Below are 27,469 nucleotides of genomic sequence, written 5' to 3'. Positions count from 1 at the left end.
CTGTGTCAGGCATGTACCACTTTACGTGGCGCAAGGCTCTCATAAATAAACCCCATCGTGTTTAAATGTGGCATACAATTTGAAAAATGTGGGGGTATATTATCAAGAACAGCGTTAAAAGTATCACTGCTTTAGCGGCAGGAAACTACCGCTAAAGTGGCGATAATGGGCTTGATAATATGCCCTTGAGAATTCCCATAGAAGCCCATGTTCTGGTGAGAACATGGACTTCTATTGGAATTCACAAGGGCAAATTATGAAGCCCGCTATCGCCGCTTTAGCCGCAGTTTCCCGCTGCTAAACCCGGGATAATTTTAACGCCGTTCTTGATAATATGCCCCTAAGTGGTACAGAATTCTAATCTTCATGTAAACAAACCAATGCATGACTTGAATTACAATGAAGAGTGTTGCAGCATTGAGATATTCTTTGTACAAAAAAGACTACATTTTATTTACTTCATTGATAGATGTGTGTTTTAGAAAGAACACGTGGTCACTCATTAGCTTAATTCTACAGCATAAAGGTTTAATCACTGCCATAATGGAAAGGGCTTTCTGTAGACCTGGTCCTCAAAGCTGAGTAATCATCCTAAAAGAAAGTTCTCGAAATATTTAGTGATATGGAATGTATTTCTTTTCTCTATAGGCTGTCTGCAGATCAAATGGGTTCTTCTCAATGAACGTACCGAGCTGGTTCAGTCTTCGCAAAATTGTTCAGCCGCTCGTGAAGCGTGTTTGTGACACCGACCGGCTAATGTGCAGCAAAACCTGCCTTAATGCTGCCGACATTGGATTCGTCATTGATGGTTCTAGCAGCGTGGGCACAGGAAACTTCCGCACAGTCATGCAGTTTATTATAAACATCACCAAAGAGTTTGAAATCTCAGACACTGACACCCGAATAGGGGCAGTGCAGTATACATATGAGCAGAGGCTGGAGTTCGGATTCGACAAGCACAGCACCAAGGAAGATGTCATGAACGCCATAAAAAACATCAATTACTGGAGTGGGGGCACAAGCACTGGAGCAGCAATCAGCTATGCCTCAGAACATCTTTTTGGTAAATCCAAACCCAACAAGAGAAAGATAATGATTGTCATTACTGATGGCAGGTCGTATGACGATGTGCGGGTTCCGGCCACTGCTGCTCATCGGAATGGTATGTTTTCTTCTTACCGAATTGCTGTTATGTAATTTTTTATTGTATTGCAACACATTTCAACATTGCAAAGCAGAGATAGAATTGCAGACCCATTCATTATATGATGAGATCACGAATATATTCATTATTGTAGTAGTTTATTTGTAGACATTTATTTGTCATGAAGAACTGGGTTTACACTGCATAGTAAAAGTAGAGCCAATACTCCTGTGGCATAGAGTTTGGTGCAAAGACCAGACAAAGTTAAATAGAGAAACTTTAAAAGATACATTGAGGTTAAAGGGGGGCTTTGCGGATACCCTGGATTAAATTTATTCTTGATTTTATGAACGATCTGGGTCACCCAGAGTATTTTTTAAATCCTATATCTAAGTTGGAGATTCCCAGAAAGACTCTAAAAACAGATTGTCTCCAGTTACTGGAAACAACTAGAATGACAGGGAAAATTTCAAATAAAATTACTGTGAGGCAACATCAGTTGATACGTACAACCCTGAGGATGGAGCCTTACTTATCATTCGTACCTGGCACTTTTGATAGATTTCTTTTAACTAGTTCCGGCTGGGAAACATCCACAGATTAATGTCTTTGCCAAAAATGAATGACTGGTCGCGCAAACTGATATTGTGTCCTTGCAACACGAACTTTCTTTTATTAGTTTGAATTGCAGATCATTACCAAAGCACAAAAGAGATGTCTTTGACCTACTCACTACGTCCCAACCAGCCACTCTATTTCTCACTGAGACCTGGCTAAACAACAGCTCTGGCCCAGAAATAGCTGCAGCCCTACCCGCCAACTATACTTACATCAGCAAAAACAGATTGAACAAAGAGGGGGGCGGGATTGCAATTATTTTTCAAAACATCTATACTTGTAAGTGGGTAGATCTTGACATACAAAACTGCGAAGCTGGATCCTTTAAGCTTTTGCTGTACCCCAACTTTACCCTATCTGGTGCTCTTATCTATCGTGCCCCGGGTACAGCTAGCTCATGGGCTGCCTCCTTCCCTGAGCTTATTGCCCCCCTTCTGTTGGATGCCACCAACTTCCTGATTGTAGGAGACCTTCACATCCACTTTAATGATATCTCCTGTCACACCAGTACCAGTCTTATATCAGACTTAGCAGCACTGAATCTTACTCTATGTAATTCTGGCCCAACTCACAAGGCAGGAAACTTACTTGATCCCATTTTTTCCAATCTCTACACTATTACATGCAAGCCACATTTACCTATCCCCTGGTTAGATCATTACTTGGTGGAATTTTCCATAATTATTCACCGGTCTTCTAAAACTCAAGCACTCCCCACAGAACCCAGGGTGATGAGAAACTGGAAAAAACTAGACACTATTCAATTTAACGCATGTCTTGACAATACTAGGCCCCTCACCACTATAACGAACATTGAGGAGGAAGCAGTCATTCATAACTGGCTTAGCTCCGCTGTCAATGCATGCCTTCCCCAAAGAAAGAAAAAGTATAATTTGCATCACCCACCCGCCCCGTGGTTTACTGAATCAATTAAACTGGAAAAAACCGCATGCAAAAACTTAGAGCGACGATGGCGTGCCGATTATGATCCCTGTATCAAGCAACTGTATAAATCTGCCCTAACTAAATATCATGCACGCTGCAAAACGGCCAGGGCTGAATACATCAACTCAACTATTGTGAACGCACAAAATCGTCCCAAAGCACTTTTTAAAGCCGTGCAAGAACTTTCTGGCGCTACCTGTCAACACAGAGCCCCATGTTTGGACTCTACACAATGCAACGTCTTAGCAGAATTCTTCATTAACAAAATAAACAACATCTATGCTGGCTTCGTGGACCCAACCCCCCCTCCCATAACACCTGAACTTCCCAAATTGGTTACTCACACTGACTTTGCCTCGCCGGACCAAATTCTTAGTAACATCTCTCAGCACTTAGTAACCTGGGACCCTCTCAACATGTCCACATTACGTGAGATCATCAGTAACATCAAATCAGGCTCCCCCATGGATCCTTTTCCCCCACAAGTTCTACTAACCTTGGACACTCCTACCCTCACTCTCATTTTGGAGCTCCTAAACATCTCCCTAAGGGAATCTAAGGTTCCCAAGGCATGGAAACATGCTATGATAGTGCCCTTGCTGAAGAAAGCCAATGTAGATCCAGAAAATCCCTCCAATTTCCGCCCGATCTCGCTCCTTCCGGTCTTTTCTAAAATTTTAGAAAAAGACATCATCACACAACTCACTAAATTTACTGAATCAAGGAACCTCCTTCACAATTCTCAGTCAGGTTTCAGGGCAGGATTCTCGACAGAATCGACACTCCTAGTGGTCTCTGAGACCATACGCCAGTAGGTTGACAATGGGGAAACCGTGGCGCTCATCTTACTCGACCTCAGTGTCGCGTTTGACACGGTTTCCCACACCATCCTCCTCAACACCCTGCAAGCTTGCGGCATCTCTGGGTCTGCTCTCAAATGGCTCGAAAGCTTCCTCAATGTTAGAACTTTTCAAGTCTTTTCGTCCACCTCTACCTCAAAAAAACATAACTCTCAGTTTGGTGTTCCTCAAGGCTCGATCTTGAGCCCCCTACTATTTAATCTTTACATTAGCCCCCTGGCCACCATTGCGGAACAATCTGGGTTGACTATTTACTCATACGCTGATGACACCCAGCTAATCTACTCACTTTCCGCCAATGCACACTCTAACCCGTCCTCTCTTTGCTCCGGACTCAACAACATTGCCAAATGGATGCATGAAAATAAACTTAACGGGGGAAAGACTGAACTTTTTCTTTTTGGTAAAAATGTAGCCCTGTGGGGTCCTCACCATTGGCCGCCTCAGATGGGGGCTCTACCCCCCCCCCCTCCAAAACTGCTTGCAACCTTGGCGTCATCTTTGATGACCAAATGTCCATGAAACAACAAGCGGTTAGAGTCGCCGCTACCTGTTTTACTATCCTTAAGTGGCTCAGGAAGATTATATGGATGCTTCCTCAGGATACTCAAAAAACCGTAGTCCAGGCTCTAATAACATCTAGATTGGAGTACGGCAACATCTTGTACTTCGGAGCCTGTAAGGAAGTAACACGGAAACTTCAGACGGTACAAAACGTAGCGGTTAGGCTACTCTGCAAACTGTCTAACAAATCCTCCACTTCCACCTCTTTACGCAACCTTCACTTGCTCCGAATTGAAAACCGCACTAAATTCAAAGCCATGTGCTATATGCACAGAATTAAATCAGGCAAGGCACCACCCTATCTTAGCACCTTAGTTCACCAATACTGCCCTTCACGGGTCCTCCGTTCCTCAAACCAGTATGAGTTTCAGGTACCCAGGATTAATCGAGCAAGAATGGGTGGACGCTCTTTCTCCTATCTAGCACCCTCCCTCTGGAATTCTTTCCCTCTCCACCTTCGTATAGAACCCTGTTACCTTAAATACCGTATGAATTTGAAAACATGGCTGTTCAACCAATAGGCTATCCTTCCCAGGCCCGAAGTCTCTCTACTGTGCCCTCCCTCAACTTGTCCTTAGCACCGGGAAACCACCGGGTAGCTGCGCGCTCTATAAATATAAATATAATAATAGTGATAAAACTTCAGACCAATCGACCATGCATTTAGTCTTGTTTTGTAAGCTCTATATAGAGCCAGGGAAAGTATGGATCATTCCATTTTTAAAGCACTTCGGGCTTAGGCAGTGTCGCCAGGCCATGTTTTTTACTCCAGCTACAGGAAAACGAGCATGTAGCGTGGAGAATAACTGAGGGGCATATTATCAAGGACCGCTGTTAAAATTATCGCTGTTTTATCGGCAGGAAACTGCCGATAAAACGGCGATAATGGGCTTGATAATACGCTCTTATTAATTCCCCTAGAAGCCCATGTTCTCATGTTAACATGGGCTTCTATGGGGATTAACAAGGGCGTATTATCAAGTCCATTATCGCCGTTTTATCGGCAGTTTCCTGCAGATAAAACGGCGATAATTTTAACACAGGTCCTTGATAATATGCCCCAAAGTTTTTTAAAAAGGTGCTTCAAATCAGGAAATGCATTAGTATGGATTTATAATTACTGTACTATGTTGTGATGGAGAATGATGTGCGTTTTTGTCTGTGTATAATGTTGTAAATAGTATGAAATTAAATGTTGTTCTTTTTTTACTGCCGTTATGTGCTTTTATGCCTGTATTGAAACACAGTCGAATAAAGCTTGCTTTGACTTGACTTGTAGTAGTTAAGGAACAGGCATTTAAGGCACGAGTTCTCATTGTTTGCAATAGCCTTCAAAAACAGGTTTCCCAGCAGTACTCTCACCTACTGTCCTGAAACTTTACCCTTCAACTACAACAGCCTAATCCCAACGCAGGCATCCTTGAACCATGGATCAAGAGTGCCTGTGTTGTAGGTAGGATTGTTTTTGTGGAAGAAGAGGCACCTTCCTTCAAAGAAACAATCCTTTTTTTTAAGTTTGATTTATTGAGGAATAGAAAAGGGGGGGGAAGGGGAAAGGGAAGAATTACAATAAGCAAATGGTAGAAATGAACAGTAAAATAAAAACATCATGAGAGTAAGCTTTACAAGCATGAAAACGTATGAACATATCTTATAAATAGTAATACATTAGGCAAAGTATAATTATTTTGAGTACAATAATAATAGCAATTAAATACATGTATGAAAAAGCAGATAGTAAGGAAATCATGGGGGTTTGCGAACTTCAACCGTGTCTAGGGCAGGAGAGGGAGGAACAAGAGCAGAAGTAGAAAGATATGTGACCAAAGGAAGCCAAAGTAGGTCACGCTTAATAGCCAAGGAGATGGGAGATACATAATTGGTGTCTAAACGATGATTAAAACAAATTGCATTCCACCAGGATTGGTAGGTAACATTCGTAGCTTGCTTCCAATTAGAGGTAATAACATGAAAAGCTATAGCAAGGAAAAGGTCAAGTAAAGGGTAATGGCTGGAGGGGTGAGGAAGTTCCGACGAGAGGGAGCCAAGGAAAATTAGTGAGGGCGAAAAGGGGACCTGGAACTGAAAAATCTTTTGAATTTGCTTCCAGACCAATTGCCAAAACTGGGAAATAGGGGGGCAGTCAAATAACATATGTTTGAGGTCAGCAGAGGGAAATGGACAGGACCAACAGGAAGAGGGAGTGTCTGTTGAGAAACGGGATAGAGCGAGTGGGGTAAATAAAATTCTATGGTAAATGAAAAATAAGGTCTGGGAAGTATTGGCAGCCCTGGAGGTCTTATGTATTTTAGTCCAAATTTTGTCCCAAAAAAGGACCGGCCATGCCTGAGAAAAGTCCAGCTCCCAAGCAAGCTCAGTACGAGATTTTAATCTATCATTGATAAGACGAAAAGAATTATATAAAGCGGAAGCAGAAGGAGACGCTTCCAGCAAAAGGGAAGTGGGTTTGCGATCTACCGGGATTTCGTTAGAGGATGGAAGAGCTTGAAGATATGAAAGCAAGACTGGATAGAGGGTGTTATATTGCGTTCGGGCGGAAACGGGTAAAGAGAAAAGAGACTGAAGATGCTGAAATGAGAGAGGTTTACCTTGAAATAATAATTGAGATATCCAGGAAAGACCTCGAGAGTGCCAAGTTCTTCAATATATGGTACGGTTGCGGATTTTGAGAAGAGTGTTATTCCAAATCGGCTGTTCGTGAAGAGATAGAAGAGATGAGTAAGAGGAAGAGATGTAGGGGGAAAGTAGGTTACGAGAGTATGAAAGAATAGGTGATCGAAGGCGAGTTAAGGAAGATGTAAAAGACAAGAATTCCCGGAAGGTGAAAGGGGAGAGAAAAGAAGATTCCATGCTTAACCAAACAGGGGGATGATGTGGCAAATTAGATGATAACCAGCGAGTCGATTGTTTCAGGGAAAAGGCGCGATGATATTGTTTGAAATCGGGAAAGCGCACTCCAGATTGAGCTTTATCTTTACGTAAAGAAGCAAGGGCTATTCGGGACCGTTTGCCATTCCAAAGGAATTTCAGTAATAGAGAATCAATTTTCTTAAAGAAAGAGAAGGGAATGTGTAGAGGAAGCATGGAAATAGTGTAAAGAAGAAGGGGAGACAACATCATCTTTATGGAGTTGAGTCGACCCCACCAGGACAGAAAGAGCGGATGCCAGCGAGTGATAGCTGTTTCCATTTTCTTATATACATAGTCAAAATTTAGCTTAAGAGTGTCGGAAATCAAAGGGGCAAACCATACCCCGAGGTATTTAATTTTGGATGGTTGCCATGCAAACCCTGTACAAGAAAAAAGATGTTTCTGACAAAGAGGATTTCAAGGTAGGATCTCACATTTATCGGCGTTCAAGCGATATCCGGAGACTTCCGAAAAAGAAGAAACCTGTTGAAGAAAAGAGGGAATGGAAATAGCTGGGTCATAGCAATAGAAAAGAATATCATCGGCATAAACCGAGAGCTTGACTTGTTGGGAACCAAAAGGAAAACCAGAAATAGTGTCATCTAAACGAATTTTAGTAAGGAAGGGTTCTAAAGCTAAAATAAAAAGTAAGGGAGATAGTGGGCATCCTTGTCTAACTCCTCTGTGTAGAGAGAAGTAATCCGAAGACATCCCATTAACAAAAATAGAGGCTTGGGGATTAGAATAAAGTAAAGAGATAACAGAAATGAATTTAGAGGGAATACCAATCCAACGTAATGCCTGAAACATGAAATCCCACCCAATGCGATCGAAAGCCTTCTCCGCGTCTAAGGAAATAGCTGCAAAAGGAAGAGTGAGTGAAGAAGATTTACCAAGTATGTTAAGAAAAACTCGAGAATTATCTGAGGAGAGACGCCCTTTGACAAAACCAGATTGTTCTGGTCCAATGATATCCGGTAGAAGAGGATCCATACGTAAGGCCAATATTTTCGGTAGAATTTTATAATCAGTGTTAACTAAGGATATTGGTCTATAGTTTTTACATAATGAGTGATCTTTATCCTCCTTTGGGATTAAGCAAATTAAGGCTTGTTGAAAAGAACCGCTAGAGGAGCCTGCGTCGGAAAAGGATTGAAATAAAAGTAAAAGTTTTGGAAGAAGAAGAGAAGCAAAATGACTGTAAAATTCGATTGTAAAGCCGTCAGGGCCTGGAGATTTACCATGATGGAGCTTAGAAACAGCATGGGAGATTTCGGAAAGAGAAATATCACGGTCCAGAGTGGTAAGATCAACATGAGAAGTTGGAGGAGAAGGGAGAGATTGAAAATAAGCAAGAAGATCATCCGGAGTAGGAGTTCGCTCTGGGGTATAAAGCGTATCATAGAATTTAGCAAATTCTGTAAGAATTTCTTTATCTTTAAAAGTGGATTCACCAGAAGAGGTTTTAATAGATTGGATTTTCGTGCGTTCTTTACGAATCTTCAAGTAGTTAGCCAAGAGCTTCCCCATTTTATTCTTCCCACCATAGTATTTAGAATTACATTTGAGGAGGATATTAGAAGCGGCATCTGTTGTAAATTAATTAAAAGAGATTTTTGCGGCAATAAGAGCTTTAAGAGAGGAATCAGATTTAGTGGTAAAGTAAGTGTGTTCTAAAGCTTTGATATCTGCTAAAATTTTCTCCGATTTGGCCGTATGTAGTTTTTTCCGCTGCGACACAAAGTTAATAATAAAACCCCTAGAGGCTGCTTTAAATGAGTCCCAAACCATGACAAAGGGAGAATCTGGAGTTTGATTGAAAAGAAAAAATTCCTTTGCAAAAGTAGTAAATTCAGCACCAAAAGTGGGGTCTGAAAGTAAAGCATTGTTGAAACGCCATCTGCCAGAATGTGGGGAGAATGGGAGTAAGTCTAGGTCTACGATAACTGGGCCTGATCTGAGAGTAAAATGGAGCCTATCTCTGAGCGAATAACGTGTTGGGATAAGGGTTTACTGAGAAAAATATGATCGATACGGGATTGGGATTGATGAGGAGGGGAGAAGAAACTATATTCACGAAGTGCAGGATTACATAGTCTCCAAATATCTACAAGGGCATTATTTTTAAAGGAATTAAGAAATTGCGTCTGCATTCTAGAGGGGGTAAATTTGACTTTTGAGTGTCGATCAAGGAAGGGATCTACAATCTGATTACAATCTCCAGCAAGGAGTATGTACTCACCAGTAAGAGAAGACAATTTGGTAGAGATAGCAGGCCAGAAAGACCTATCAATTGCCGTAGGGGCGTACACATTGAAAAGGGTAAGTGGGATATCATCGATGAGTAAATTAACAATGAGCCAATGGCCATCAACATCACATTCATGAGTAATCGAGGAAACATTTAACTTTTTATGTAACAAGAGTGCAACTCCAGTCTTTCGAGAAGTCGTAGGGGAACAAAAAACATGACCCACCCAGCAACGCTTAAGCTTCAAAGCCTCTGATTCAGTTAAATGGGTTTCTTGAAGGAGGGCAACATCAGTTTTAAGTCTTGCTAAATGTGAGAGAACCCTCTGCCTTTTGATGGGGTTATTTAAACCTTTAACGTTCCATGTGGTTACACGGAATGAAACATTTTAGAAAAACAGCTAAAAGCAACATGCTTAATAATGCATAAAAAATACAATTGAGAAGGAATGAGAAGAAAAGAAGAGAAAAGTGAGAAGAAAAAGGAGTCAAGGATGAGAACAGTGACGGTTGCTAAAAAGAAGAGGAAGAGAAGGAAAGAAGAAAAAGAGGAAAAGGAGTAAAGTCGAGAGAAGTGCAAGAAATGAAAAGTAGAAAAGAGGACAGCAACAATAGAGAATAAAGAGACAGTACATATCCGAAACGAACGACTGTGAGACATACTTACGAAAATGAAAATACCAAACAAAAAAGGGGAATGGTGGTGGCAGGAGGTTACGACGAGACATCCAGAGCGAACACCAAAACCTCAAATATTATGACATCCAAAAAGGCAGCACAAGGGGGACGTAGGGTGGAAACGAAATGATGTGATGAAGGGGAATACCTGTTGAGAAAGGAGAAACATGAGGATAAATATTGGAGCGCACAAAGGGCAAAGATGGGATGGAAAAAGGTGAACAACATATGGTCCAACATATAAGAAGAGCAATGAATGCTTCATAAGAACAACAATGCAAACAATGAAAAACCAGGACTACAATCAAATGCATGCATCAATAAAGAGAGTTAGTAAGCCAGTCAACCAGGATTAGATAGATCCATGACTTCAGGACCATGTCGTCGAAGAAAAGCTTGTAAGACCGCAGGATCTTCGTAAGTGGTTGTTTTGTCTTTATAAGTAACTTTGAAGAGACAAGGATGCAAAAGACCGTATCTGGCATTGAGGGCCCTGAGCTGCGGTCTCATGTCTAAGAACTTCTTCCTGCGTTCCGCGGTGGCCCTAGAGACATCCTGGGAGATGTAGAGACGATGACCTTCCCAAATGATCTGTTTCTTGAGTTTGGCGGCTGAAAGAACTTGGAGAAGGTCAGTGTATTGAAGGAAAAGCATGATAACTCCTCTAGGTTTGGTAGCAACTCTAGGACCAAGACGGTGAGCTCGTTGAATGTTGATGGACGATAGAGCTGGTGCGTCCAAGATCTTAGCAAGGAAGGACTGGAAGAAAGTGGTAGGATTAGACCCTTCTGAAAGTTCCGGAAGACCGTAAAGGCGTAAGTTGTTCCTGCGATTTCTGTTCTCCAAATCTTCCGTCTGTCGCTTAAGTAGTAAGATCTCTGCTTCCATGGATGGGATGCGAGAGCAAGAGGATTGGAATGAATCTGTTGTCTGTTCCAAAGTGAGAACACGTGCATCCAGAGACGACCACTTCTCCTGCATAGCCTGCATATTATTGGTGGTGGCTTCCATAAAAGGCTTGAAAGCACGTAGTTCCTCTAATATGAGATCCATAGAGGAAGGAGAAGAGGAAGAACTTCCAGGAGAAGGTGGATCCTTTTTGAGACGTTTAGATGAGACCAAAGTGGATGGCGTTTTACCCCTGTTGGAAGCTTTTGGAATGGCTCCGTGTGGTGACTCTGATTTTGATGAATGACTGTCCTCCATGTCTGGAATAGGAGAGTCAGAGTCCGAACCAACCGGAATTGTAGAAGTAGATATGAGCTTCAAATTGCGAATTTTCCCCATGAACGCTCAACAAAACAAATGGCAGGAGTCAAAGAGTCCAGTGAGAGAACGCAGGTTGCCAGGTACAGCAGAAAAAGGGCATAAATTGCAGTCAGGTTAATGTCAGAGAAGAAAAATTCAGCAAAACACCCCGAAGGACGAGAGAAGACAAAGGGCGCAGTGTTACATGGCAATCTTTAAGTGATGTTGTTATAGCCAGAAGGACAGAGCAGAGTAAGTCATATCAAGGAAGAGCTATGCAATTGCTTCTCCAGTAACAAAAGGAAAATCATGCCAGTGACTGAGCATTAAGATACTGTGGGAATAGCAAAGACATGGTGCGATACTGAGATATGCCTTGCGGAGAGAAGGAATTGTCCACAAACTGAAGAATAAATCGCATGAAAAGGAAATGGCAACAAGAACAATTGCAGGAAATATCAGGAATTCCAGCTGATAAAGAGATATAATAGGTGAGGGTCATAAATAACCCTGTCGTTGAGTGCCAATGGAAAGTTGGAAAAAGTCTTGTGAGAGACGTGAAGAGGCACAAAATGGCGGGTGGAGAAAGGCAGGACACTGCAAGTACGAGTAGACAGGCGCTCTGAGGCACATCAGAGTGTAGTATGCAGGCTCACCTGGAAAAACGCTGCATTCTCTGTGCTGGAGGGCAGGTGGTAGCACTTATGAAAAGCGGCATGATTATATTGCCTTTGGAAGTGTCCCGCCGGCCGCTGTGTGAAAAAGCGGCCGGCGCACAAAATGGCGGCCGCGAATCTGAGCCTCCGCTCGTCCGTCAGAAAGGAGCCGAAATGAGAGTGGAGCCGGGAAACGGAGGCGGCAGATAGCGCGCCTCACATTCCGATCCACGAAGTCGCCTTACAGCGTGCAGGAATGGCCTTCTGTGCTGCAGGAACCAAGAGGATGCCGAGGCTCGGTGAGGAGCTCCGGGTCTACACCGCCATCTTCACCGGCGGTCAAGCCACGCCCCCCCAAAGAAACAATCCTAAGAGTAATTTTCCTCTTTCTATGTGTGCCGCAGAGCCCAGCACACATGTAAAGGGATGAAAACTAGGATAAATAAACATACTTCTCCTTGTTATGCCTCACCTTGAGAGAAGTACAGATTAGTGCTTCCCTAGGTTTATATCACTTTTTAAAACTGGGGCAGCATCAAATCCTTGGGTTTGCATGGGAAAACCCACTGAAATGCCCATGGAACGCCTCCCAGGCGCAGAGTATGGCGACGCAGCAACTTACGCTGCATCACCTTCCTCATGATTTATGAGGCCATACAGGGTGGCTTTGCGTGGCTTCATACATCTTTATGAGAGCCCTGGATCACACATGTACCACTTTATGTAGTGCAAAAGTGATGCAGGGCTCTCATAAAAAAGCCCCTATGATTGCTGCAGAATGCAGCACACATAGAGAAAAAAAATGCGAAAATAAACATATTTCTCCTAACACACCTCCGAGGTGGATTTTATTAGCCTATTCCCATGTTTACAAGGTTTTGTAAAACTGGGAATGCCTCAAAAACCATGGGAGTTGCATGGGAACACCCCCGCCATGCCCATGGAACACCTATCCATGGCAGAGTAACGCTACGCAGCGTTAAAGTGGCTTAAAAAATATGACTTCATGTTTGCGTCGCCCTTGCACCACATTGCGTGGTGCTAGAGCAATGCAAATCAGGTCATCAATATGGCTCTCTGTGTTTATTCTGCCCGTCAAATTGTGAGTGTACAGCCGACCCAGTGGAGACCTTCTTGGATTTGCATGAACCTCCGTCCCGGCAGTACATGCAAAACCATTGAAAGGTTTGGAGTGCGTCCATCATTGATGACTGACGCTTATGTCAAACTTTTGAAAGTTTAACATTCTTCAGTTTGTTTTTGAAAAACTAATGGCAATTGTAGGAGCTCTACCTTAATATTTTACTGTACCCCAATATTTTGATCACCCCATAAATTACCTCTAGCAGCTCAGCTCTTGTACCCTTGATCTTGAGATAAGAGTATCCACCCTCCTCGACCCCAAGCCCAACAATTTAGCAGAATTTATAAAAAGAGTGACTGGGCCCACTCAATAACTGAGTTCCAGATCGATAAAAAGTTAAAGGTTTTTATTACAAAATACCAAAATAAGCAATGCAAAAAATGCAACATAAATGCAGTGTATGTTCAGAAACAAAGTATACTTTCAGAAATCAGGAATTGTTCTAAGCCCCAATAAATAGCAAAAATCATAAATGGAACAGAGACAGTCTCAGGAAGAATGGGAAAATCATCTGGCTCACTCCCAAACCAAGGGTTTTTATTCACAATGTACGAATAAGTAATAAGCAAAAACTGCAAATTCAGCATGACAACACATTGAGCAAATCCAAATAATGATTGTCACAAGCATAAATATAACACTGAGCCATTTCTATGGAAAAGGAAAAGCCCATCGGCTTCCTCAGCATACAAAGAAAGTTTCATTTACAATGCTTGCTCTCTAAGGGAAATAACTAATTGTGCTCTGTCCTATGCTCTGTCCTGTGCTCTGTGAATATTGCAAAGACTGAGGAGAGAAGATATGCAGGGGGACATTGATTGGGAGGGGTAATGAGAAGGAGCAAGAACAGAACAGCAAAACTGCATTCATATTAACAAAATGGTGTCTCTGCTGAAATGTGGCACAACTAAACGACATTAATAAACACACCTCTATATCATTAAATAAGATTTTTTCAAGAAAAATGTCAACTGGGGAGGGGAAACATAGCAGCCGGAAGCTAAACGGCCACGGACGAGCTCCCCTGATGCGCGTGTAGTACTGGACCCCTCTATGGAATTCAGCAAGCATCTTAGAGCAGCCGGATGATTCTTCAAAATATGTTTGGGTGACGGACCCCCCCCCCCACTTCTGCACCATTGCCGTTTAATCTAACATTGACCGCAAACTTCACCCTTTCATCTTTTGAGCGCCTCGCGGAGGCTAACAACGGGAACACTTACGTTTTGCTACCTTCATTTTTTTTCTTTTTTTCTCCCCCTCTGTGTGGCATCCTTGCCCTTGAAGGCAGCCTTTCACTGCGAATGGTGTTTGAGGCCCAGGGCTGTGTGCCGCCGCTGGAGCTCTCACTGTTTAGGTTTGCCGGTGCTGCGGGGGAGTGGAGGCGGCCGCCGATCCTCTGCCTACAGTTCCGGGCTCATAGTGGCAGAGTCAGCACCTGGGAGCACGCTAGGGCCGCAGGCAGTGGGCTGACGGGATGGAGCACATCTAGGATCCGAGGTGAACCAGGAGACTGCTTTCTCTCTGACTTGGCCCCAAATAGAGGTAGAGGCAAGACTTTGGTGGCAACTCAGAGGGGGAGCTTGTCGGGCCTCTCAGTGCCTGTTCTGGAGGCATGCGGGATCCGCGCTGCTCAAGAGAGTTCAGGAAAGGCTGTCCGGACCACTCAGCAGGCGGGTCTTTGAAGTTGTATGAAGAATAGGGAGAGCAGTCTCTCCCGCGTAGTGCCCCCTGCAGTGCCAGAGTTCAACAGAGCTCGAAACCAAGTGTGTGCCGGTATACTTTGCGCAATAGGAACGCAAAATTTGATACTGGTATCGATTCCATCATTCATACTTGCGTCTCACCTCTAGTTGCAGAGGTAAGGGCCACTGCTAGGCTGGGAAAAAGGGAAGCTACCACAGAGACTATTTCTCCAGGTGACGGAAGAGGAAAGGGCAGGGCTAAGAAAGTCCTATCCTCTAAAGTCAGAGTAACCCCTCTCTGAAGACGTTTTACAAAGTTCTATCTACTCCTTCAGATAAGGGTATAAAAAAAAAGTCAGTATGGTATCTCTGAACACACAGACAGTCCTCCTGCAGAACCCTCCCCGCCTCAAGAAACCATTTTGTCCCCTACTGTGCTGTCGTCTCTTTCTGGGGTAATGAATGAAATGTGTTAATTGACTGAACAACAGGTGGCTATCCATCCCTCCATTGATATCTCTAACAGATATTTGGCCCTAGAAAATCAAGGAAACCAAGATAATGGACCGGGCCCTTCGCAAGCTATGGCGATGGTCAATGTGGAGGCGGCGCTACCATTTTCAGTCTCTGATTTTCCTGGTCCTCCAGACATATCAGATCTACATAAAAAGGAATTCTCTAACATTGTGGGGGCTGGATCATTAGCAGACATTTTGGTGGCTCTAAGGGAGGATATAGGGAGAAGATTTCCCATCTCTGAAACCAACCAAGCCGCAATTAAATCCTCATGTGAGGTGTTATCCCAAAAAATCGAAGAAGTTTCACAAAGAACCAATGCTTTGGAACTCGAAATTCCCAAAATAAAGGAAGTGTTGCATAGTTCTTCAGTGGAAATGGACAAACCAGCTCTCCAAAACAGAGACCTGAGAAATGATATAGAGCGTCTTGAGAACCATGCTAGGAAAAATAACTTACAAATATTAAATGTTCCTGAGGACCTGGAGGGAGGAGATATTACAAATGTTGTGTTTTCTCTTCTGAAAAACACAGGACCATATTATCAAGAAAGGGCGATACATTATCGCCGCTTTTATCGCCAGGAAACTGCCACTAACTCGGCAATAATGGGCTTGAAAATATGCCCTTGTGAATTCCCATAGAAGCCCAGGTTCTGGTGTTAACCTGGGCTTCTATGGGAATTCACAAGGGCATATTATCAAGCCCATTATCACCGCTTTAGCGGCAGTTCCCTGCCGATAAAAGCGGCGATAATGTATTGCCCTTTCTTGATAATATGGCCCACAATTCTTAAAGACTCCCCGGAATTAGATCTGACTCAGGACATACAGCGTGTCCATCGAGATCCATCTAAGAGGAATCCTGCAAATTCAAAGCCAAGGAAAATCTTAGTGAACTTCTTAACATACTCCCTAAAGGAGAAAATCCTATCCCTTGCATTGAGAGCAGGCGTGGTCAAATGTAGTTCATTTCCTAGCCCATTCTCTATCTCTATCAGGTCTGATGTATCCCACATTACCGCAACAAAACAGTGGGACTTGGGTAAAAGACTGACAATCTTGAATTCATTGGGTGCTAAGGTACAATTAAGATTCCCGGCATCACTTCAAATTATGTGGAATAACCACATGTATAACATGCAACAGATAGAGGAGGTAGATACCCTCATTGATAAAATTGAGTCCAGAGGTGGGGTATAGGCTGGGTGGGTGGGTGAGTCCTAAGGTAGCAATCATCATAGAATCACCTGACTGGGTCGCTTAGAGGGCTCTGGCTTATCATATATATAATTGTTTGTTTAATAGCGTTCAGGGGACCTCGCCCATGGGGCACCCGCCCGGAGTAATAGGGGAATTCCCAGGTTAGCAAGGTGGGGTCACAGGGTCAGGAATGGGTGGCAGGAGGGAGGGGGAGCACGGGTGGGGTTGCATCAGGAGAAAATCATTAAAAATATCCTCAATCTCAAACCTGTTTTAGAATCGAAGCCATCCTTAGAATGATTGAATGTTGCATTGTTAATCGGCAGAAATAGGCTGCCTCAATGAGTAGTAAAATTAAATGTATCTCTTGGAATAGTAATGGGCTCAGTTGTCCCCGTAGGCAAGGGCCGGTTATGAAGTAACTTGAACAGTCCTCTGCTCAGGTTTGCCTCCTTCAAGAGACGCACCTGAGTCATTCGGAGTGTTGGACCATCTTTGGTAAATATCGTTGGATCGAGTCTTTTTGTTCCTCTGATCAGGTCACACATAATAAGGGGGTTGTGATCATAATTGGATCAGAGGCAAATGGCACTTTTAAATCAGTCACCTCGGACCAATCTGTGAAATGGATTATAGCACAGACGAAGATAGGGGGGACCGAGTTAACTATAGTTTCATTATATGGCCCAAATGTCGATAATCTGACATATCTTTGTAATATGCAGACTAAATTAATAGAAACCACTACCCCAATAATCATCGGAGGAGACTTTAATGTGCTTCTCGATCCCTTAAGGGATAGATCTAACCATAGTCATTATGTTGGAGCCTCACGCAATCGCAGAGCAAGGATCAACATGATTCATGATCTCGGGCTAGCAAACCTTTGGAGGGCTAAGATGGGGGATAAAACTGGTTTTACTATTTTTAGTAAAAAATATGGTCATTCTTCGCGGATCGACTACATCGTAACTGATAGGTTGGGATTGGAGAATGTCGGTGATATTTCCATTTTACCTTGTATTCTTTCTTACCATGCTCCTGTCTCTTTTTCCTATCAAGGGGGTAGGCAAAGCCTTAGATCTAGACGGACTTTGAAAAGGGCAATGCTTTCTAATGTTGAAATAATCAGGGTACTTAAAGCTACTACAATAGATTATTTCACCCTTAATATTGGCTCAACATCCCCATACTTTGTCTGGGATGCTTATAAAGCAAATCTATGTGGTCAGATCCATAGTCTGATCTGCTCAAAAAACAGGGAAAAGTCACTGGAATTTCAAAACCTAGAAAAAGAGATAGGAAAGTTGGAAAATGAGAGGCTGTGTAGTCCCCAGATATCTATTAGTAGGTTGGTACAAGTCAATAAAGATCTTGACCGCATCCGTCAAGGATATAGGGGCAAATTGGATCTAAAAGTATAAGCCCAGAGGCTTTCTCATAACATGCAAAATTATGAATATGGCGAAAGGGCGGGGCTCTTTAAGCCTGGAAGGCGCGCACAGATCAAGTCAAGAACAATATAAGTGATTTAATTATCGATGAGAGTGGGGCGACCTCATGTAAACAGGCAGACATGCAAAGGTGTCTCCTCTCTTTGTTCTCTGATCTCTATCGGGAAGACACTACCCCCTGTCCAGAGAGCATCCAAAAGAGGCTGAGGCTTAAAGGGCAAAAGACAGCAAAAAACAGCAATGCTGAAAAAGCCACTTGATTCTTAGTGTTGGATTTATTCTTTGACTGTGTGCATATTTTACGCTGTTGCAGTGGAAAACCTATCATGCTTAAAGGCCAATCACGACATGTGAGAGGGGCATTGGGCAGCGCTTTTGGCGCTTTTTATGTGACTGTCTGTTAAACACTAAGAATCAAGTGGCTTTTTCAGCATTGCTGTTTTTTGCCCTTTTTTCAGAGCGGTGCTTCCCCTTCATCCTGAGCCGTGGCCAGGTGGGGTGAGGTCTATACATCTTCCAAGTGGGGTAAGATGTTAATCTCCTTTGGTTACTTTGACAATTCATTTCTAAGGTTGAGATCAGTGCACTATATGAAATGGCATTAATAGTGTGCCTGGAAAAACGTTACTTCCCACTAGGATTGTATAAATATGACCTAGTATAGATGTGCAAGTAAAGGAACGCTATGTTTGCTTTAAATGACTACAATATAACAACTTCATGTTTTCACTATTTCTAGCATTATCCTCATTGGAATGGTGAAACCATCGATACAGACATCTAGTGGATACAGGTGATCTTAGTATCGAGTTTTGAATTGTTCATAATTCATTTATAATTTTGAGCACTTCTTTTTTCGTTGAGAGCACAAATTCATAGTAGCATATTTTGTATAATGGTCCTGATGAAAGCAATGACAACTATTGTCACACATTGCAGAAACATGTTGACCCCAGAATACATTAGATGATCCGAGAATTATTGGATTATCTCTGTCTACTTTTTAACATTGGCGGAGTGGGTAGCAATAGAATAAAGCTACGTTCAGCACCCCCTCATCCAATTTTATTTCACATACACTTAGTTTTGTTTTACTTTCACTAATTTTTTGCACTACGATATCAGTCCCCTCTTTACTACATCTTCCACGTTTGAGAAGAGAGACCACGTTAATCTATCTGATCATGGGTGGGTATTCTGCCATCATAACCCTCCATGTGAAATAGAATAGATAACATCATTAGTGGTCTCAAGAGGAACCCAAATGATGAAGGGCGGTTCCGTGTGGTGACTGATGGGAATCCTCATATGATCACTGGTTAGATTCCATGTGAGGGTGACCCTTATTTCCTTGGTATATTGTTTCCTGGGTATACTGATAATCCAGCCAAGGTTCTCCCTAGAGTGGGAGCCCTATTGGAGAAATTTGGTTCATATTCTGGATATCTTGCCAATTCTTCCAAGACAGAGATAATGTGTTGGCACGTCGATAATTGGTATAGTAAAATAAGCAAAGAATTCAGATATCCCGGGATAATTATAGTTAACAACCTAGAGGATATCCCCAAGATCAATTTAAAGAAGGTATCTAAAGAGATCGAACGCCTCTTTCTAAGATGGAAAAACCTGCCCCTGACAATATACGGCAGGGTTAATTTGGTAAAAATGGTCATCTTACCAAAACTGACCTACCTTTTCAGTGCTATTTCTCTTGACTTTCCATGTAGAGATTTAAGTATAATCCAAGGTAAAATAGGCAGTTTTATATGGTCTAATAAAACCTCAAGGCTCTCATGGAAGAAATTAAGGTGTAAGCTTCTGAAAGGGGGTCTTGCATTCCCTCATATACTTTTGTATTCTTTTGCTTTTCAATTTAAAAACATTCGGACACTACTTGGCACAACAGGGGGATCTAATCGGGGGAAGCTGTTAAACGAGATGGTTATCTTTGAGGGCAGAGGAGTGGGTTTCCTATATAAGTTCAGTGCCCCGAGATTCTTCAAAAAGGTTTGCCTGAAAGCTTTAAAATTACATTAAACCTATGGTACAGGGTCGGGAAACAATGGGGGATTGGTTACTATTCTGATTTCGCCCCCATTTGGGATTCCCCTGGGCTACCTGCCTGTCTGGAAGATAGCCTTGTGTTGCCTATCAAAAACGCCGGTACTCTAATCTGGTCCGATCTTATATTTACAGATGGAATACTCCCCTGGGAGGTTTTAGGATCAAAAATAGGGAACTTATTACATGACTCAATGTAACCACATGCCTTACTTTCCTTCTGCCTTAATATGGCATTTATTCAGTCACTGTATTTAATTGTCTTTTATTATACTTTATTGTCCTGTCTTTTTCTATTTCCTTTTCATAATAAAAACGATTTGAATTTAAAAAAAATAGGGAACTCTTTCTCAAGATTTAAATTTCTACAATTGGCCTCCTGGTGTATAGCAGAGAAAGATTCTATTGGGGAAACTGGGAAATTGAGTTTCGGTGTCAGAACACAAATCTCATAAAAAAGGAGGTTGGGTTTTGGTATAGGAAGCTTCTGGATGCTGAGGATATAGATCTTCCTCCACAGCGTGCAGTCTGGAATACGTCAGCCTTGGATGCTGCTGCTGTAGACTTGTATGAATCCTCTCTCCAGACTCTATAGAAGTCGGTCAAACCATTCTCGTTAAAAAAAAACCATTTTTATGTTATTAACAGATTATACTACACCCCCATGAAAATAGCTAAATTTGCCCCTCTCTCCTCCTCAAAATGCCCAAGATTCGATTTTGCCCCGGCCGATGATATACATATATTTTATGAATGTGTTGTGTTAAAGGAGTTTTGGCAAAACGTAGCATGCACTCTTGGTGCTATTTTTAAACTCAAGATAAGTCTGAATTTGTCAATAGTAATATTTGGCATTGATAACAACCTGATCAACTCATTGTTGGCAACACAAAGAGGCTTGCTTATGTATCTGATCCTTATTGTTAGGAGGGAGATTTGCAAGCTATGGAAGGATCTACGGCCCTCGCTGTATGAGAATTGGCTGAGGGCCTCATTGGGTATGGCCCGCTTGAACTTTGGCCGTGTGAATGATAATGGTTGTAATATCTGGTCACAGTTCTTAGTACGGGGCAGAGAGATGAGACTGATTCAATGCCCCTAGGTCCTGTGATTACACCAAGCTTCACACGAAGATGCTGGCCTGGCTAGGCCTACAGCCAATGCAATCGCAGAAGCATGGGCACCCCGGTCGGAAGGATGGTTTCTAGCTCATATTTGCAGTCGCTATATGGTGAGATGAGGACAAAAAAAGAAAAAAAGAAGAAAAAAAATTTAAAAAAGAGAGAAATGTCAACTGATTAATCAGTTACTACCAATTTATCATAAAAACCATTAGTACTGAAAAATAATTCGTCACCCAATATTGCACATTTAGAAAAAGCTTTGACTACCTCCCTCCCCCTCTGATTATTTTTTTTAATAATGACTTAAACCCCCTATGGTGTTTTGTAATCTTGGGATGATGAGATGTTCTGAAATGTAGGGGTTGGTGTTAAGATAGAATTCCTGTGTCAGTGAGACTCAGACCGAGCTGACTAATCAATGTTGCTGTGGCTGGGATTCTTTTTTTCGTTTAGTTCCTATAAAATCATATAGGATCCGCAAGTTTAGACAACATAGACTGTGGGACTGGTGTCCAGACTCATTCCAGATACCCCCATCGGGTATGTTCGCCTGTATACATAGCAAGCTCACAGTGCCACTGTACACTCCACTTACCAAGGAGCAAATCGTTCCTGGCAACTTTTGAACATTACAACTCTGTCCCATCAGGGATCGTGGAAACAGTAGAGTACTTTTCGCTCAGTCACTCCTGCTCACTTTGTCTCAGAGATATACACAGAATAAACAGTGGGGATCTTTACAATAAGCATTTATTGAATCAGTGTCATTCTAGTGTAAAATAGGTGTGCTGAAAAAAACATAAGACAGAAACGGAGATAAATGATCGTAAGCACCAACAGAGGAAAAGGATGGTAGATTCCTACCATTGTGCTAAAACAATGAATACAGGCAGGTATACAAATAAGTGACAGTAAGAAAGCATACTCCTTCGATGCAACCCTAATTAGATGTACCTAAGTGTACCTAGCATGTATGCACGTGTAGAGCCAAGAATCCCTTAGGATGAAGCCCACCCCGTTATCTGAAGTGAGAGACTGTGGGACCCCGTCTTTGTCTCGATATGGATTTCCCTCAAGGGATGCCAGACCAGTGCGAGCTGGAGTGTCTGCCTGCAGGAACCTCAGCGTCTCGCGTCACTGTGTCAGCATGGAAGTCTTTTTCTCTTCTGCCCTGGCAAAGACATGGTGTATATATACCCAAAAGATACCCTCAGGGGATTCTACCTTGCTGTGTCATGTTGCCTGAGGATGACCGAAGGGATGACCGTTATACATAGTTATTCTACAGAGGATGGTAATCCTGCTGTGATTCTGAGAATCTTCAAACATAATTAATGAGGCTAGTTTTCCGGGCAAACCATGCAACATCTTATGCAGTGCTTAACTAGGTAAAAGGTCAATAATGAAATCCATTGTGTAGTGTAATGGTATGTTAAATGTAGGTGAAAGGTTAGGGGAATATTCAGGCCTATAATGGGGTACCCTATAAAACATAAAACCCACTCCTTATCCGAACGGATTACATACTAAAAAGTTAATGCCCATTTAATCAAGCATTTAAACATCGTTAAAAAGGCTTCTAAATTATGTTTAAAAAGTCATAAAAATCTCTAAGAAATAAATGTAATAGTCCTTCAAAATATGTTCTTATTTATTGTCTGAGCCATTGAGTACGTCTGATAGACTTTTAGCTCAGTAATAGTGTAGAAAAAGATTTAAAGAAATTTACAAATTCAAATTTCGGTTGTTTTGGAAGAAGGCCGAATTCTTCCCAGCATGTGGATATCCAAATGTTTATGGGCCCTGTGTGGGAGACGCAACATTACTGTTGCTGGCCTTCGCAGATGACGGTCCCTGTAACACGTCACAGATCAGGTCAATCGAGCAGAGATGATCTTCCTCAGTTCCCACAATCAATCAGAGTACTTGTAAAGCATGCTACTTACCCGTGAGGGTCTCAAGGCGCTGAGGGGTGGGGGTGCTGCTACTGCTCGAGGAGCCAGGTCTTGAGGAGTCTTCTGAAGGCAAGCAGGTCCTGGGTCTGCCATAGGTGGGTAGGAAGGGTGTTCCAGGTCTTGGCGGCGAGGTAGGAGAAGGATCTGCCACCGGAGGTTGTTCGTTGGATGCGAGGGACAGCGGCGAGGGCCAGGCTGGTGGAGCGGAGCTGGCAGGTGGGGGTGTAGAAGCTGAGTCTGCTGTTAAGGTAGGCTGGTCCGGCATTGTGGAGTGCTTTGTGTGCGTGGGTGAGGAGCTTGAAGGTGATTCTGTTGTCGACGGGGAGCCAGTGTTGGTCTCTCAGGTGGGGGGTGATGTGGCTGCGGCGGGGGATGTTGACGATTAGTCGGGCAGAGGCGTTTTGGATGCGTTGTAGTCGTCATAGGTGTTTGGCTGGGATTCCTGCATAGAGTGCATTGCCATAGTCCAGTCTGCTGCTGACGAGGGCCAGTGTCACTGTTTTTCTTGTTTCGGTCGGGATCCACTGGTAGATCCTGTGGAGCATGCGGAGGGTGTTGTAGGAGGAGGAGCAGACAGTGCAGACCTGTTTAGACATGGAGAGGGAGGCGTCGAGGATGAATCCCAGGTTGCGTGCATGGTCGGTGGGTGTCCGTTCTGTTCTCAGTGTGGTCGGCCACCAGGAGTCGTCCCAGGCTTAGGGTGTGGGTCTGAGGATGAGTACCTCCGTCTTGTCCGAGTTCAGCTTCAGACGGCTGTTCCTCATCCAGTCGGCGACGGCCTTCATTCCCTTGTGGAGGTTGATTTTGGCAGTGTGCGGGTTCTTACTGAGGGAGACGATGAGCTGGGTGTCGTCGGCGTAGGAGATGATGTTGAGGTCGTGCTGGTGGGCCACTTGTGTGAGGGAGGCCATGTAGATGTTGAACAGCATCGGGCTGAGGGATGAGCCCTGGGGGACGCCGTAGATGATGTCGGTGGCCTCGAATCGGAAGGGCGGGAGGCGGACGCTCTGGGTTCTTCCGGAGAGGAAGGACTTCGTCCAGTCAAGGGCCTTCTCTTGGATTCCGGCTTCTAGGAGGCCTGTCTTTAGAGTGCGATGGCAGACCATGTCGAAAGGGGCTGACAGGTCCAGGAGGATGAAGGCTGATATTTTGCCATTGTCTAGTTGGTGCCTGATGTCGTCTGTGGCAGCGATGAGGGCTATCTCGGTACTGTGGTTATGCCTGAATCCGGACTGGGATGGGTCTAAGATGTTGTTGTCTTCCAGGTGGCGGGCCAGTTGCATGTTGACGATTTTCTCGATGACCTTCGCCGGGAACGGGAACAGGGAGATGGGCCAGAAGTTCTTGGGGTCCGCCTAGGGCTTCTTGAGGAGGGCGTTGATTTCGGCGTGTTTCCAGCTTTCCGGGAATGTTACTGTTTCGAAGGAGATGTTGATGACCTTCCGTAGTTGGGGTGCCATGGCAGCGTCTGCTTTGTTGAATACGTGGTATGGGCATGGGTCTGACGGAGATCCTGAGTGGATGGAGTTCATGACCTTGCGTGTCTCGTTGTCATTGGCGTTGGACCAGGAGGTCAGGCGGTTGGCGCTGGTGGTGTTCACAGGGGAGGTGGGGTCTGGCGTAGTCGGGACGGTCATGGTGTTGAAGCTGTCATGGATGTCAACGATCTTGTGGAAGAAGATGGCTAGTGAGTCGCACAGTTCTTGTGGGGGCGGTATGTCGTTGGCGTTGGCGCTGGGGTTGGAGAGTTCCTTTACGATGCTGCTCCTTGCTGTCGTGTGCGTTGTTGTCCAGGCGGTCTTTGAAGGAGGATCTCTTGGTTAATCTGATGAGCTGGTGATGTCTGCGGGTGGCATCCTTGTGGGCTGTGTGGTTGTCCGGAGTGAGTTCATGGAGCCATATCTTCTCCAGTTCCGGCATGCGCGTTTGGAGGCCTGCTGCTCGTCGGTGAACCAGATGGCTCTCTTGCTGGCGTGGTTGTTGGAGGGTTTCTTGAGTGGGACGAGGGTGTTGGCGCAGTCGTCGATCCACTGTCTGAGGTTGCGGGCGGCGATGTCTGGGTTGGTAGGGTCGGTGGGTGGGTTTTGGGCGAGGGTGGTGATCAGCTGGTCTTTGGTGACTTTGATGCAGCAGCAGCGAGGTAGCGGTTTGGGTGCGGTGGTGCGTGGTTGGTTTGTTGAAGGTGAAATGGATGCAGTGGTGGTCGGTCCAGTGGAGTTCGGTGGTGTGGTCGAAGGCGACGTGGGTGCCTGTGGAGAAGATGGGGTCCAGCGTGTGACCGGTGGCGTGGGTGGGTGCGGTGACGAATTGTCTCAGGCCGAGGTTGGCGAGTTTGTCGATCAGGGTGGCGGAGTTGGCATCGTTGTTGTTCTCGAGGTGGAAATTCTGGTCCCCGAGGAGGATGTAGTCTGTGGAGGCGAGTGCGTGGATGCTGGCGAGGTCAGCGATGGAGTCACTGAATTGAGTTTAGGGTCCGAGTGGTCTGTAGATGAGTGTTCCTCTGAGGGTGGTTTTGGGGTTGGTGTGGATCTGGAAGTGCAGGTGCTTGGCAGTGTTGAGGGTGTTGTCTGCGTGGGTAGCGACCTTGAGGGTGGACTTGTGGACGAGGGCTATTCAACCTCCGATTCCATTGGTGCGATCCCTGCGGGTGATCTTGTAGCCGTCCGGGATGGCTATGGCGATGTCGGGCGCCGAGGAGTCGTTCCACCTGGTCGCGGTCAGAAAGGCAACGTCTGGGGCGGAGGTGTCGAGCAGATCCCAGAGCTCGGCGGCGTGTTTGCGTGCGGAGCGGGTGTTGAGGAGTATGCAGCGGAGGTGGTTGGGTCCAGTCCTTGGGGGTTTGATGGTTCTTTCGCAGGTTAAGCTACAGGTGTGGCAGGAGAAAGGTCCGTGAGTCCGTTTCGGGGTGGCTTGGAAGCAGGTGTGGTTTCGGCCGGTGTTGAGTGCGTGGAGAGTGCTGGCGGCGTCACGGAGTCTGGTGTTGTGGCATTCGATGGGTTCGTGGGGTTCGCGGGGTCCAGGGGTTGTGGCGCTGGGCGCAGTCCAGGCACAGACGGGCGCAGATGGGCTTGCCTTTGGCGTGCCTTCGGAGCATCCACTGCGAGACCTCCATAAGAGGGGGATAGGGAGGGAAGAGTAGCTGGGAGGCGGGAGCGGGTGCCCAATGGGGAGCAGGGGGCGGGGCCACAGGGACGCAGCGGCGGGAAAGGATCGAGAAATGGCGGGAACTAGCGGGCGGCAGGAAGCAGGTCACAAGGCAGCTGGCGGCCGTGTGGTGGCATGGGGAGCGACCTGCCTGTGAGCAGGGTCAAAGGTCGCTCCACAGCCGATGTTGGGGCAGCGTTTGTAGTATTCAAAGCCTGGGTGCCTGGGATAGAGCCAGTATCCAATCCAACAAGAGCTGAAGCGTCTCGTGGTGGCTCTAAGAATGCCAACATCAATATTGGAATCCGCTGGGGACACTGCAGTACTTGGGCCATTAACGGGTCCAGCAATGCATCCACATACGGTGGTGCAAACAATGGAAGTGTTAGACAAAGGTCCAACAATCATTCTCGTCCACAGAATAGGCAGAGGAACACAGGCAGAACACAGTCAATCCAGACTGGTCGAAATGATAGGAACCAAGACTCACTTAGCTCCCAAAGTCGAGGTGTGCCAAGACGGAGTACCATGCGATAATGGCAATGTCGCTCCAAGAGCATATTTTTAATTTCCTGGGTGACTGGGATGTCCATTGCGTATGCGAAAAATTAAAATCAGGATTCCCGCTATAAGTAACAGGTTCAGCGGAAGCCCTCCAAAAATGCTCCCGAATACAGAGATCATAAAGGCTGGAATCACTCCAAAAACTGTCTGAAAGGTGCTTAACAGTCCAGACTCTATCATCTTAAATAGGTGTTATATACCCTTCATATCAGACATGTTAAAGATGCGTTGGCTTTTATTTGGCTCAGAGTATCAAACCGTATAAAGGAAACATTCAGTGAAGGCCATAACAGCTCCTCCCTGACTGTGCCGGTTGGTGGAAACAATACTTACAGTAACCCTGGAACTTACAGTGACAAGATATGCGAAGCCTGCAAGCATCCCACAACAACCTTGACCATTCAGCACTAAGTAACCCCCATTCCGGAGAAGCCTGAATACTAAATTAATCGCAACAGCAGGGGGCTCAAATGACATGACAAGTTAGGTACTGAACAATTACTGGACCTGTGAAGCATAATATCCTGGCAAATGAGCGAGAATTCTCAAAGTCTGTACTGCTGAGAAACACTTCAGTGTCCTCGTTCCATCATCTAAATCTAGACAGTATTCCCAAGATTCAAGGATGAATTCCCTACCCATTGCTTCATACCTGTCTACTTGGTGGTGTTCAAGGCAATAATGAAACTTGAAAGTTTTTACTGGCAATGCTAAATGGCCATGAAT

The 27,469-nt window shown here is 44.5% G+C and overlaps 1 protein-coding gene across 4 annotated transcripts in view; it reads left to right on the top strand.

The window, feature by feature from the left end:
* Positions 1-27,469, top strand: part of VIT (vitrin) — a 1,808,828-nt gene that overhangs the window by 1,623,192 nt on the left and 158,167 nt on the right. For all 4 annotated transcript variants that reach the window (XM_078648825.1, XM_078648826.1, XM_078648823.1 and 1 more), the window contains one exon: positions 649-1,162. In XM_078648825.1, coding sequence (XP_078504951.1) covers positions 649-1,162 — 514 coding nt within the window. The remainder of the gene's footprint in view (positions 1-648; positions 1,163-27,469) is intronic.

This window comes from Lissotriton helveticus, chromosome 6 (genome assembly GCF_964261635.1).
Source record: "Lissotriton helveticus chromosome 6, aLisHel1.1, whole genome shotgun sequence".
NCBI classification, from domain to species: Eukaryota; Metazoa; Chordata; class Amphibia; order Caudata; family Salamandridae; genus Lissotriton; species Lissotriton helveticus.
Note: the sequence above shows the minus strand (reverse complement) of the source record. Positions and strands in the feature narration are given on the sequence as shown.